The sequence below is a fragment of the Porites lutea genome, chromosome 7, assembly GCF_958299795.1.
Source record: "Porites lutea chromosome 7, jaPorLute2.1, whole genome shotgun sequence".
NCBI lineage: Eukaryota > Metazoa > Cnidaria > Anthozoa > Scleractinia > Poritidae > Porites > Porites lutea.
In genome coordinates, this window is record NC_133207.1 from 18,135,385 (window position 1) to 18,150,155 (window position 14,771).

The following is a 14,771-nucleotide window of genomic DNA, read 5'->3' on the forward strand; positions in this document are numbered from 1 at the left end:
CTTTCTGCAACAATTTATGGCGATCATTTGTTGCAAGACACTGTTGATCCGTGGGTGCTTAAACGCGCAACATTACATTTCAGCTCGCAATGTTGTAAAAGTGATGTTACACGAGACAATTCGCAACGACGATTTTTAGCGCAACACAGCGTTGCAACATTGTTGCGACTTTGTTTCGAATAGTTACAACATTGTTCCAACATTGCAACGCTATGTTGCGCTAAAAATCGTCGTTGCGAATCGTCCGGTGTATCATCACCTTAAAAAAAAGTGCCGGTTTTTGTTGCCTCCTTTACCTTACCTTACAGCGAGTTTTCTTTACTGTAGCTCAGGGACACCTGAAGTGAAAGAACTCGATGATCACCTTGGTAACACCGATAGGAGAGGGGAATATTTCTTCAGAATCGAAGACAGACAAGGGGATGATGCAACCGCACAGTGCTTTATCTGGCATGACTACCAAACAAGTAACATGCAAAGTCAGCTCCAAAACGCAGTGGGATCTCTCACCAGTTGCCCGTGTTCGTTTTGGCAGGCCTTTTTTGATACCAGATTTTTATTTTTTGGAATTTCAAAGGGCGACTGGTGTTTTACGTCGGTGACAACAATTTTTATTAACACTGACATTGGTGGAGACCCCGTATTTGCTTTTGCCAGACAAAAATGCTGTTACTCTTTCCCGTTCCTAAACGTGTTTAACAGCTTCCTGACCTTATCTTTTGTTGATCGACCTGACGAGTTACTGGATGACGAAACTGCGGAACGTTTGTGCTGTGATGAATCTAACAACTGTGACCTGTACTACGAAGTGCGTCCCCTGGATTTCTGTGATGATTACTTTCCAATTCTAAGGCGTAAGTTTTCCTGTACGAATAGCCTGTGTAGCAAGCTTTCCCGATCGAGTTATTGCGCGAAAGTTGGAGCGAAAGCAAAAAACTGGACGAAGGGGAAGGGTAGACAGGAAATCCCTCTCTTTTCTCTCCAGCAAAGGTGACTTTTGTCTGCGCAGGTGCGAATTATTCCCAGGTTTCTCGGGTTTTCGAGCGTTTTCATACTTTTCACAGAACAAGCAATTTTGAGCGGCAGATAGTGTCAGCAATACTATGGACTGCATTTACTTGTATTAAATAACCACCAAAAAAGTGATTGAGTCAAGTGCATGTATATGGTGGGTTCCGCCTTTAGCATTAATTACAGTGAACCACATCCGTTAGGAAAGCACCCAGACGTTTACAGACTCCAATTATTCTCTAGTTTTGTAGTAAACAGGTAACTTATTTTAATAGAAGTGGTCGTGGTGAGGAATGTTTTGCCAAAAAATGAAAAAATAAGGAAGTTTGTGAGCCGCTACATGCATCACTCCGTCATTCAGAGGTAGGCTTAGCTACATAATTCCGGAATTTTGGGGAGAATTTTAGACATAAAAAAAGAATTTTAAAAAATATCGGGAATTTTAGAAAAAAATTGACAAACTGGAGAATTTTAGAGCAATTTGAACATTCACCCGACATTTTGACAACATCTCACGAGCAAAAATGTTTAAAAAACGTTTTTTGTATTCCTACCGACCAGGAGAGGGGTCAGTCCGCTCACATGCTACAGCAGTTTCTAGAGCACTATGGGACATTCGTTTGTTAAGGAAGAAAACTACATATGTAAAAAAATGTTAAGTGATGTTTCTTGGAACCTTTAAACATTGGTAACAAACGATGTTTTACGATTACGACTCATTCCTTTTTGTTATGTCGCCATCAAAAAACGAAAGTTTTGGAGAATTTTAGAGAGTTTTGGAGAATTTTAGACATTTTTAAGAATTTTAGGCCATATTTCGGGAATTACGTAGCTAAGCCTATTCAGAGACAGTAAAGTCAGAAATTCACAACCTGGCAAGAAATAGAAAAACTAAGCCTAAGATTATATAAAACTCAACAACATCTAAATAATTAAAGGTCAAGACGTTGTACACAGTTTGAGTGATAACACATACCACATAAACAATAAGCTTACCTTTCTCCGTTTTCTCCGGGTCAGCAGGACGTTTCAGTGAAGTGGAAAAATACGTTTCCTCCTCCAAAAACACTCTTTATTGTAGAATTTGGTAAATTAAAAATTTCCCATCCCAACCGATGTTCTTCGCTTTAGATGAGCTCTTTTTGCAACGCACTCAGCAATAAACGCATATTAAAAATCTTGTCAACGCCCCCATAAGTTCTATGGGCTAAGAGAAAGACATCACACTTCGTAAACCTTAACACGCCATCTTGACCGAACGATCGAAGGAAGACTTTCGCTTTGGCAGCCTTCTTTGTTTACTCATTGCGCGCGGTGAGGAGACTGAACACTACAAAATCAAACAGCCAATCAGACAAAAGTGTCCTTTGTTCTTCTCTCCTCTTTTTTGCCCTCGTCCCAACTTTCTCGACGCGCTCGTGCGGAAGCGCGTACTATCCCGTCTAATGTGTAGTCAGTTCGATTCAGAATTGATATGACCGTGTGGTTTCGATTACCACTCTACTGAGATCGATTGGTTATCATTGTTATGTAAAAATCATTTTCTTTCCGTGCTTATCATTGTCATTATATGAATTTGGTTATTGCTATCTTTATAGTTGTATGTTATCGCCATAGATGTCGTTATCGTTATCTTTAAGTCATTAGCGCATAGACTAGGACTCTGCTGAATACGTAATCCATATTCTACGGATTAATAACAGCGAGCAGTCGCCGACCCAAAACAACTGACTTATTGAAGAAAAAAACAGCGATAGACTGGCTGAAAAAAAACACTAACAAATAAGTGACAGATATTATAACGACGAAAGACGAATCGTCAAAACCTGTATTATAAGTCAAATTCGCCCCTTGATTTAACTCCACTTGGACGTTTTTACTGTTCACACTGATGATGCACTGTCTTTTTGCGACAGTTTTCTTTTTTGGCGACCCGCACATAAACACCTTGGATGGCAAAAACTATACCTTCAATGGTCTCGGAGAATATACCATGACCAGAACCATGAACGATGGATTAGTACTTCAAGCAAGGACAAAAGTAGCTCAGGGAGGACTAAACACAGCTACTATCTTCTCAGCCGGTGCTGCTAAGGAAGCAAACACCAGCAAGGTTGAAGTCAGGTTAAAGGATGGAGGTAACGAACGAACGAACGAACGAACGAACGAACGAACGAACGAACGAACGAACGAACGAACGAACGAACGAACGAACGAACGAACGAACGAACGAACGAACGAACGAACGAACGAACGAACGAACGAACGAACGAACGAACGAACGAACGAACGAACGAACGAACGAACGAACGAACGAACGAACGAACGAATGAATGAATCAACGAATGAATGGATGAATGAATGAATGAATGAATGAATGAATGAATGAATGAATGAATGAATGAATGAATGAATAGACCCATTCGGCTAACTCAATGTTGTACCCAATTCAAATCTCCCGGGGATAAGATTCTTTGTGTATTGTATTTGCATTATAATGTGGCATTCACATTTAAATGATATGAAAATTCCTGAAACAAAACGTTTTATTCCCATGGGGTTTGAATTGGGTACAACAATGAGTTAGCCGAATAGGTCTATTAACTTCATTTAAGTGTCAAAGTATTTATCTATGGACACTAAAAGAACATTCTAAATACAAAATTGCAAAATGAGGAATTGATAAAATAGAAACGCCACGTGTGTTAAAAATCTATTTAAAAAATTCCAATAATTTTGTAAACAGGGAAGGTTGATAATAAAAATCTAAAATTTGCACTATTCACAAATTTAATATCGCTTTGTTCCAAGAAAAACTGGTATCTAGTATATTCACGAATTTATAATTATTTAGTTAAAAAAGGGATAAAATTCCATTGCAAACGTGGTTAAGTAACACATAAGTTACAATTGATGCATGTGCCCTCAATAAGAGAAGTCAAGTCTTTCTTTCTGATGGGTATTGGAGGAGCTTTTAACAATCCACCTTAAGCATTATTGTCAACTTGTCCCAACCCGAGAAAAGAATGAAACATTGATTGCTTGATAACTTTTCTTTAGCGAAAGGTTTTTCTAAGGTTTAACGTGTTTTCTTTAAGTTTTATTTATAAAATGCCATGCAGCCGTGAAAAAGAAAATAACTGCACCATTAACTTACAGTGAAGATCTCATAGTCAACGAATACAAATAAAAACCTGAATTACATACAGCACGACGATGAATTTTGCAGAAAGGCTCCAATGAACTGGGATTTTATCTAAATGAACTTTCACTTTTGTAGGTGGCTTGGAGATGTTAATTAACGGAACACTCTACCCTGGAATTAACAATCTTACAAACATTAGCAGAAACGTTGGGGGAAACCTGCAGGCGAAGAAAAATGAGGACAACTGCACACAAGTCATTTTTCCATCAGGCAGTGGAGTGGACTTTTGTGTATCTAAAGGAATGATGTCATTTGTAGTCGCATTGGATACCCAGTACTATAACAAAACCAAAGGTCTTCTAGGAACATTTAACGAGAACAAAGATGACGACTTCACATTGCCAAACGGAACTGTTCTTTCACCAAGCATAACAGCCAAGCAAATTCACTACGATTTTGGGTTAAAATGTAAGTTAGAGGTTTTCCACGGATTTACTTCCTTCCCACAGTGGGCAGAGGAATTATGTTGGACCTTGACTCCAGTTTAGTTCGTTTGTACGAAGCAATATAATTGCGATAAATTCACCAAAAATTATTGCCCTGTGACATGGGCGGATTTAGGTGTGGGCTTACGTAGCCACCCCTCTTCCTCTGAAATTTTGTATTATTTTTATAGAATTCCGTCTCAGAAAAAAAGTATATAGAATAGAGCTGTTAAGTGTTCCGGCCACCCCTTTCTGAATTTTCTGGATCCGTCCCTGCTGTGTGGTCCAAGAGAAATCATTGGTGACAATTGCAATCGTGCCTATTGTTTTTCCCTACGAGCGCGTCGACGATAATCTGGCCAGGCTTAAACAAGATCGCATGCGCTACAGTATTTGTACAATAGGCCATTTCCGAGTTCCCCGGGCCTCTGTTTCAAAACGAGGGTAGGTGCTCAGCCTTTGATATGGAAATCATTTTTTATTCTCATGCAAATAAAACTAATTTTCACAAGAAAGGTTGTGCACCTAGCCTCATTTTGAAAGTGAGGGTTTTTGGAACTCGGAAGTGGCCTATTGCAAACGCTAATCAAACTAAAACCAAGTTCAGGCTTAACTCCACCCACCCTCCCTGTGTCTTACTTTGACCGAGAGGTCAAGATAGTCGACAGTATGTACATGTAAAGTTCAAATTGTACTGATTTCTCCAGAGCTGTGTAATCGCATCAAGTGAATTCAAATAACTATGGTCTGTTTTGTTATGCTTTTTGTTTTAAGTACTTTACTTCATTTTGTGAAAGGTTTGAACCCAGTAGTCATTTCATAAGTAAGTTGAGTATGATCGTCGGGTGAACGTAGTCCTGAACAGGAATGTTGTTGTTCAGTTGTTGACAGTGACTGTGCGGTAGTCATTTTCAGAGTCAAAGTGAGTTGAATAACGTCAGTTGATGGTATTAAACTCTGGTTATTGACCTGACTGGTCAACTAAGTCGCGATGTTATTGGTCGTCTGGCAGTTAAGCCGTGATGTTATTGGCTATGAAGACTCGTGATGTCATTGGTGCGTTTCGATCCGTCTATTGTCACAGTCAAACAGTCTTTCCTTGCTATAGTTTGTTGTTTATTGTTATTGTTTTTATCAACAAGCTTTAGTTTTGTTGTTGAAACAAGTTAACAAAATGGATTTTCACAAAAAATGGCCTGACCACCTACTACTTATCGGCCAGCCTTTTTAAGTTTTATTGCTATTCTCGGTTTTCACTCACGTGGGAAAGCAGAAGTAAAAATGGAAACCTTTTTCCTAGAATCTAGGAAATGAAAGAAGATAAATATACAAAAGCCTTGCCAAGAATCAGGTCTATGCAATAGTTCATTCGCGAGATATTCGGAAAAACGTTTTACCCAAATTTATAAAGCTTTGTATGGAGACGCCATGTTTGTGTCCCTTTCAGGGGCACAAATATGGCCGCCGGAAACCAACAGAAACATCTGGTTTTGAGTTTTCCTACTTATGCGTGAATTCTTCGCTTGAGGAACTCATAAAGATTAAGGTAATATTTATTCTAAGACAAGGAATGTTTAGATAGCAAAAATCTCCAAAAATCCGTAATGTTTTTAACCCACATAAGAGCTTTCCCGGCGGCCAGCTAAATGCCGCGTCACGCAAAAGCCCTCCAAATTCAAGCGTCCTGTATCGCAAAACAAAGAACCCTCTTGAACCGAAAATTTGTTTGTGTAAATGTTTTAAGGTGTTCTAATATCACATGAAAGTAGAAACTCAGAAGAAGCAATAGTTTCTTAGTTTTAATTTTGGTGACGTCATGTGAAAACCAAAAAATGTTTTTGAAAGTGCTCAGTGATGAAATTTCTTTGAAATCTTCTTCATAGCTCTACAGGAGCAAATATGCTAAAAATAAACTAAATTCGTCAATCGCCATGGTTTTATCGTCGAGAAGTATGGTGCAGCCCTTTGGGAGATGAGATTAGCAATCCAGGCTTAAATATTTATTACTTGGATTTTTATTTCAATTGTATGTAGGTAAGCGTGCGCGAGCGCAATTTAATTTTGGGCGCGTGCATTATTTATTTATTTAAGTTGCGTGTACATTTAGTTCGTTTAATAACGTCTTAGTTTTGCTTTGCGTTATTTTCCTCACTTATATGTGTTGTCCGCGACTGTGCTCACACGGTGGGTGGCTCCTCCTAAAATGTTCTGCAATTGGTATAGGATTTAATGGAGCCGAAACCAATTGTGGAATTGCACGCATTTTAGGCATCCTACTGATGAACAGTTGGGACACATAGATATATTTTTTAGCAACTACTATAATTTGCAGTCTGTCTACTTTGAATTTAAACTGAAAAATGTAAAAATGCAAACAGGAATCAACTGGACTTACCAATAAACCACCATAGGTGAATATATTTTCATACGCATACAGTCGTTGCGTTTGCATTTCTTCTTTTACGCCCTCGAATCGTCTATGCAGCAAATTCAGGTACACTTTATACCCTCTCTCTTGGTTTATTAGCAGGCCTTGTTAATTCCTATTTAGCTTTTTCTTTTTTTTAGTTGTGCCTTTACCATTTTTCTAAGAGAAGGTGCAATTAGGTGTACTACATTTAAATGCCCTTAAACGTATTTCCTCAAACGTATCATTTCAAGTTCCAATCAAATTGTGCGTTTCCATCCCAGCTTTTAATTAAAAGTTCTTTCGTAAACCATGATTTAAGTCACCAACATTTTGAAAGTTATCAATGTGAATTATGAAATAATTAAAAACTTGGTTAGAAAAGAATTACTGCTTATCCTTTCAGGGCAAATAACCGCGGAAGAGTCGTTGTTCACTTATGGACCAGGCGAGAACGTATCAACCTTCCAAAATGAAAGCTTTGTCCCCATGTTTGTGGAGGACATTGTTTGGGCTGACAACAACACTCAGGCACAAGCAGAGGCAATCTGTGGTGGTGATATTGTATGTTTGTTCGACGCCGCGTCCACTAATGACGTCTCTATCGGACTGAACAGCCAGGCAGTGAAGGTTAAAGTTGTGGAGGAGAATAAACAACTCAGTAAGTTACTGTGAACTTTTAAAATTAAAAAAATTATAGTGGAACCTCTATTCAGGGGACACCCTCGGGACCAAAGCAAGTGTCCCTTGAATAGAAGTGTCCCCTGAATGGAGGATGGGCTGGGATTTGTAACTAATTTACCAAAAAATATATATATTTTTTATTAGAACCGAAAAAGACGTCTGCTCTCGCAGGCTACGGAATCTGTTGCAGTGATTATTTCAAGCCGCTTGATAATGTATAAAAAATATTTAAACTTATCTCTGCGATGTTGTGTGTTGAATTCCCACAAATGCACTACATTAATTTAAGTGAGTTAATTCATGTTTTGAAAGCGGTCGCCATTTTGACCACTGAACACTTAAACTTATGGACCCTGAGGAAAAGTGTCCCTTACCCTGAATAGAGGTGTCCCTTCAGTAGAGGTAACAAATGCAAATTGCAGATGTTTCCCGGACCAAATTTTGTGTCCCCTGAATGGAGGCTTCCCTTGAACAAAGGTGTCCAAAGGAGATGTTCCACTGTATATCCAAGAGAAATAATTGTCCCTTGACATTTGTCATTTTCAGCCAATTCTCCACAATGGCAGCCGTAAAGACAAAATTTACCATTTAAGTTTAGTTCTACTTATAATGGAGCTCCATTAGTAAGACACGACCAATCCAGTGCACAATTCTTTGAATCTCTGTGAATAAAGGATAGGGACCAAAACGTTATCTTTTGAACTCCTAGATGTGCCTCAGATGCATAATATTAAAACTTAGAAATCTCGGGATTGAGTGAAGATATTCCAACAACACCGTTGTTCTTTATGCTAACGGGCCTTTCAAACAAGATTCACGTTTCTTTACTTTGTAAGCACTTTAAAAGTGGTTAGTGTCCAAGCAACAAGACCTTTTGTCCTTTAGTTCCGGTTTCCCGTACCTTCCCACTTCTTTTGTCCAGTTTGGGGTGAAGGTCAAATCGTTTTAATCCATTTATTTGCAGATAACTTTCCTCCAAAGTTCACATATGTCCCCAAATGTATCGAAGTAACCCTTGGAGAAGTTGCGTTCGTGAACGTCACAGCTTCAGACAATGACTCTTTCACCTTCAGTGTTCTTAACATACCAAACGGGGCCAACATTTCCTCCTCCGGAAATTTTATGAACTTTACATGGAATGTCACTTCCGCTGAAAAGGTTTGCTATTCAAAGTTCATCAACCAAATAAATGTGTAATTGAGTAAGGATGTGTATGTGTATGGGGACTGAGGGCATGGAAGGGGACAAATTTTACTCTAATGATTTTTCATCAAGAATATCTGACAATGATTCTCTCCTCCGCAGACGCCTCGACTCTGTGTGATGTGGGGAAGCTGGGGAGAAAAAAAAGAGAGAGAGCGGGGCACAATGGGAAGGAGAAAGAGAGAAGAGAGGCTCCCGCCATTTCCCTTTTCCCATGGTCCCCCGCGCGCTTCCTATTTTTTTTTTTCGATTACTGGAATTTTTATAGGGATACCCAGCGGGAGCCTCTGCGGAGGAGAGAGTGACAATGAGATAATAAAAAACATGGCGGAGGAAGGGACCTGAAACGGGGATGAACGTCCTATGCATACAACTTACCCAAAGTTTAGGTTTCAGCAAGTGGGTCAAATGGAAGGATACTTTCAATGGATAATCATTCCTTAATGCTTCTTCTCTAGTTTTCCAAAAAAAGAATATATAAAGGATATTACATGGCCGCTTGGAGATACGAAATTTCTCTTCTCGCGTTGAAAATATTTCACTCGTTCGCTCGTAATGTTTTATTTATTATAATGAATTACCAAACCATTTCTCTTAAACAGTTTTTTTTTCCTGCGAAAGGCGCGATTTATTATGTAGCCATAGCAACGGTAATCTTTTCAGATGTGAAAATTTATTTTCACGTGTGAAGATATCATTTTTTTGCGCGAAAGCTCACCTGGTATTTCATTGGTGTTTATATAAAAAACTGTATTAATGTTAATTTTTACTTTGCTAGAAGCTAGCCTCACATCCATGAGCCTTCCATAAGGACAACCGGATTTCACTAATGTGTTGCGTCGTCATTACGAGATTACATGCGAATTATCCACCCAGTTTCTTAATGTGTCAATATCTGATATCTAAACCAGGAATTACTTTTTATTGTTAGGTTAAGTTCTCGTTTGTGGTAACCGACGAATTCGGCGCTGCCTCGAGTTCCACACCATGTATCAAAATGTGCGCCTGCACAAATGGTGGCCAGTGTGTGTCGCCAAAAGTGGGCGACAAATATAACAACGACAGCAAGTTTATTTACCAGGGATGCGCATGCTCCGCTGGGTACACAGGACGGTTCTGCGAGAGCGACATTGACGCATGCAAATTGAACGGACAGCCTTGTTTCAAGGGGTCCACTTGTACAGACTTGAAAGCTCCTGCCAATATTACGGGTTTTCAATGTGGCCCATGTCCATCCGGGTATTCAGGCAATGGTATTAAGTGTGTTGGTAAGTCCCATATGTGTCCTGTATAAACGATGACATCGTATCATCAAGTAAATAAGTCTAAAAACCTCTTTGGGGAATGTTCCAAAATCGTCTGGACCAATTTCACGACAAGTTCTTTAACTCTGAATATTTTTATATGGAAGTGAATTGAGAAGCGAACATCTGGGCAAGTGCTGTTGTTTTATAATCATGGCGGTACATCAACTACAGCCCTAACCTGGGTTAACCTGAAATTGCTGGAATAAAGAAGGAGGTCGGCATTTTATCCATACTGTTAAATTAACAATGAACCGTGAGGTTAAGTTTTCGGTTACTTTTTCTTTCAGATATAAATGAATGTGCAAACGGCTCAATACACAACTGTGCGCAGCAGTGCACCAACACTCCTGGCTCATTCGTTTGTAGCTGTAATGCCGGATTCACGTTAAACAGCAATAAATACAGTTGTGATGGTGAGAAAAGCTTTGTTATCTGTACTACAGTGTAAATAAAGAAACTCCTTAGCTCTACATACACTGATAGGGAAACACGTCCATTCACCATGTTCACAAAGACCATAATGCACTACGAAGCTACAAAACACAAAACATTCAAACAAATGTCATTGCACACTACTCAGTTTACACTACTGAAATTACAAATTACAATTCGTAGACACCTTCGAAATACTACCAAAAAATGGAAAAGAAAAATAAAAGTACAACTATATAGAGACAACATTACATGCAAATTTCCATAAATTATTTAAAACATAAACCTAAAGTGGGACGCATAAATGCGGGACACTCCTTCTATGTACTAAACTTATGAATCTTTACCATCCTCACAGACATCAACGAATGTGAACCTACCAATGACTGTATGCACAAATGTAACAACACAATTGGAAACTACACCTGTTACTGTAATGATTTCTTTGAGGTTAATCAATCCGACAGCAAAAGCTGCGTCCGTAAGTTATCTTTCATTTTTCTCTGTATGTGAGCCATTATACATGCATGAAAATATAGATAACTTGTTGGAAAACACAACTCAGGCCCCGTTGCTATGGAGATAACTTGTCCCGGTTAGAAGGGCCACTCGCATAACCAAGCAACTCTGGGCGAGCTAACGTTTTCTACATTACCTCATAAAACTTAGCAAACCGTTCATAAACCGAGAAACAAAAAATTGGCTCGACTGGCTCGAGTGACCCGCTTAGGCAGGTCACTCTCTTTGCCGGGCCAACTTTTCTCCATTTAAACACTTTTGCCCGCCTAGCCGAGTTAACTCGATCAAGGCGTCACAATCGGAGCATGTGTGACCGCTGTTGGCTTAGGTAAGGGTCACGTTATTCTCATATAAACTCCTGCCAAGGTGACTCGGCTGGTAGAGTGACCCTCTTTCTCGCGGTAACTTTTCTTCACATAAATAGGGCCTCAGTTACGGAATCCAATCCTCTCCAATCTCTTGAAACCACTAATAGTAATAGGGACCTTAAGCAACTACGACGACCACGGCAGTGAAAATATCACTAAAAAAATTAATTTGCGTCTTTTTCAAACGTTAGCATGTCTTTTTGGAACCGCTCAATTCGTCCAATGTAGGCGACTTGTTTTGGAGGTGAATTCTTTAGGGCTTTATCCATGTTCAAATAGAGAAAGGAAAATTTGTTGTCGTATGTCCACGTCCTCCATAAAACGTCGCTTTGGGACGTTTCACATCGTAGTCGTGCAGTGGACGTCAGTGGACCTGCAGAGCTGTTGTTTTGCTCATAAAATCAATTGTTGTTTTTTTTGTTTTGCGTTGTCGTTGTCGTCATCGTCGTAGTTTCTTAAGGTCCCTGTTAGCTTCAGTCCCCGACGCCTACCTTCTGCCTTAAGAGAATGCGCTTCACCGACATGGCAACTTATTTTAACTTTTCCCGGTATTTTCTTCTTCCAGCGTCCAATCCTTGTTCAGACAATGACTGTAATCAGGTCTGTTACAGAGGGCAAGGCGACACTCAATCTTGCGACTGTTTCGCTGGGTATCAACTTAACAGTGACGGAAAAACTTGTGAAGGTCAGTCCTCCTTGGGAAGCACTCGTAAAGCAGATGGGGTCCCCGTCTTGGATTAAGCTTGCGTTTGTGTTGTCACACTTACATGCATTCAAAAGTAAAACGATTTTCTGATTGCATACTTTGTTAAGCATAACAATAAGGCACCACTTACCGAGTTCGTTAAGTCCCGAATATCTCGAACTTTCTTCCTAGCCACATGGAAGACTTCATCCACCCCTATGACAAAGGCACCATTCGAGTTGAGTCTCTTCGTACCGTTCCGAGGGACTTTATGTGGTTGTTCCTAACTCTACAAAACACTTAACCCCTAATTCCAACTCGATCAAGGATTTGAGAGCCACCATAATTAAAAACGTGCTTCATTAATGCTTTTCCTTTTACATATTCGTTTATAAGTATTAGACAAACTATTATACATTAGTAAAATCCAACTAGTGGTCTATTATCAATGCTGCGTTCTGATTGGTTGAGCCACTACTAGGCTATATGTTATAGCCCACTAGTAGCGAAAAGCGTGGGCTTTTTGGCGGCAAAAAAGGATTAAAGTCTAGCTTTAACTAGCTAAAAAAATTTTATTCTCGATATTTTTGACCAACTAGTTTAGATTTTACTAAAGCAATTATTCCTCTCGCCTCATGGGCTATTGTCTTGAGGAATAATTGTTAAATATACTATTAAACCAAATGTATAAGTTATTGAAATTTATTTCTTATGCTGTATAGTCATAAAAGAAAACAAAATCTCGAGTCCTCGACAGGATTCGAACCTATGACCTCCCGAGTCGGTTATCCATCCATTGAGCTACGAACTCATAGAGAGCGAGGCCATGAAGATAGTTCACATTTGATACGCGTCCACCAAACTTCACTTGTGCCATTACCAATTTACAGTGTGTAAATATTAATACGTATATACGGATGCTTTTCATAGATATTGACGAATGCAAAATTTCTGGCGTAAGATGCACACAAGAATGTAAAAATTTGGACGGTAGTTACGAATGCAAGTGTTTCTCTGGATATAAGCTGGAAGCTAATGGCTTTACTTGCACAGGTAATTGAAGTAGCGTGAAAATTGATTTAAAGGGTACGCCAATGGGTTTTTAGGGATGTGAGATTTTAGTTGAAGGCTTCGGGGTTTAAGGAAAAGGGATCTAGAATCGGGAACTCTTTAAAGTGGTTTGAGACGTATTTAAGCAATCGAAGCCAAAAGTGCAAGGTGAAAAGTCATTTATCACAAGCAAAACAAATCACCTGTGGAATTCCTCAAGGTTCCATCTTAGGACCATTACTTTTTCTGATATATATACATAATTTATTAACGATCTCCCAAATTTTCTAGAAAAGGCTGCCTCTAGAATGTATGCTGATGATACTAATATTACTTTGGCTGCGTCGAGAAAGTTAATGTCAAATCTCACAAAATGGCATCTTACACATGACATTTTCAGAATTTTACCTGTGTTTTCACAATTCTTGTGAAATTTGACATTTATTTTCTCGGGCTCCCATGAGAAATATTCTTTGGTGTTATTACAGATAACTAATTATATCTATAGCCCTTGAAAAATGTAAAAAAGAATGCAATAGTTTAAATTATTCTGGTACAAGGTTTTTGTCCACTGAAAATTGAAATTGTTCAATTTCCTAATGGATTCCGTCTTAATGTGTAGTCCAGAAGTTCGAGCGTTAGCGACTTCAAACGCGATTCAAGCAAAGCCTCCTTTTCTTCTCTTCACTCAAAAAGACAAAAGAAGGCTCAGCTTGCAGGGCTAATTTTTTCGCAGGGAAGCTATTCAAAGCACCCACCACGCGCTTTTCGTCAAGTTTGCGGTTTGTTCTTTCGTTAGTCCGTTCGTTTGTTTGCTTTCTCTTCTTTTCTTTTCAATTTTTAAATAGTACTCAGGGGTTTCAATAAGCACCGACGGCCGATGAAACACGTCGGCTACTTTTTTACAGAAAGAAGAAGCAATTAGTTTGAATAACGTTATAAACAAAAAATATATCATGTAATCTGAATGAAAACGTAATTATGATTTCCGAAAGGCCTACTGGTTTTAAGTTATGCTTTAGTCGTGTGAACGCTATATTTCAGTCATTTTTTCAAAAGTTTCTTATAGGTTTACGCCGAATTTGTTTACTTGCAAAAGTACGTAATTTAGTTTTCATGATGGTTGTTCATTGCTCGTAGGAATTGATTGTGTGACTGACAAATGGAAATCGACATTTTCTTGAATGAAAAACACGCTCTTTTGTCCTCAAATTTAGTCCCCAGAACAGAACACTGAAAATCGCATTTCTAGGGCTTTGAAATTTCAAAATTTTTTAGGGCGGAACGCGCTTAGACCCCGCCGCCCCCCACTAGAAAAGTCCCCTTGTTGATACAGTCGGTTACTCTATCCAAACCGCTGGCTACTTCAATTTTTATTGAAACCCCTGAGTACTTTACATACACTATAAAAAATCGTGGCGCGCGCGCATGTATCCACACCTACGCGTACAAATTTATTCTATTGCCTCTTTTTT

At 39.0% G+C, this 14,771-nt stretch overlaps 1 protein-coding gene across 1 annotated transcript in view; it reads left to right on the top strand.

Annotated features, from left to right (window-relative positions):
* LOC140944534 (uncharacterized) overlaps positions 1-14,771 on the top strand; it is a 45,188-nt gene that overhangs the window by 20,522 nt on the left and 9,895 nt on the right. Inside the window, exons 15-24 of the mRNA XM_073393659.1 lie at positions 328-854; positions 2,928-3,149; positions 4,292-4,624; positions 7,455-7,709; positions 8,697-8,890; positions 9,867-10,203; positions 10,530-10,655; positions 11,033-11,155; positions 12,127-12,246; positions 13,177-13,299. Of these exons, the coding sequence (XP_073249760.1) occupies positions 328-854; positions 2,928-3,149; positions 4,292-4,624; positions 7,455-7,709; positions 8,697-8,890; positions 9,867-10,203; positions 10,530-10,655; positions 11,033-11,155; positions 12,127-12,246; positions 13,177-13,299 (2,360 nt within the window). The remainder of the gene's footprint in view (positions 1-327; positions 855-2,927; positions 3,150-4,291; positions 4,625-7,454; positions 7,710-8,696; positions 8,891-9,866; positions 10,204-10,529; positions 10,656-11,032; positions 11,156-12,126; positions 12,247-13,176; positions 13,300-14,771) is intronic.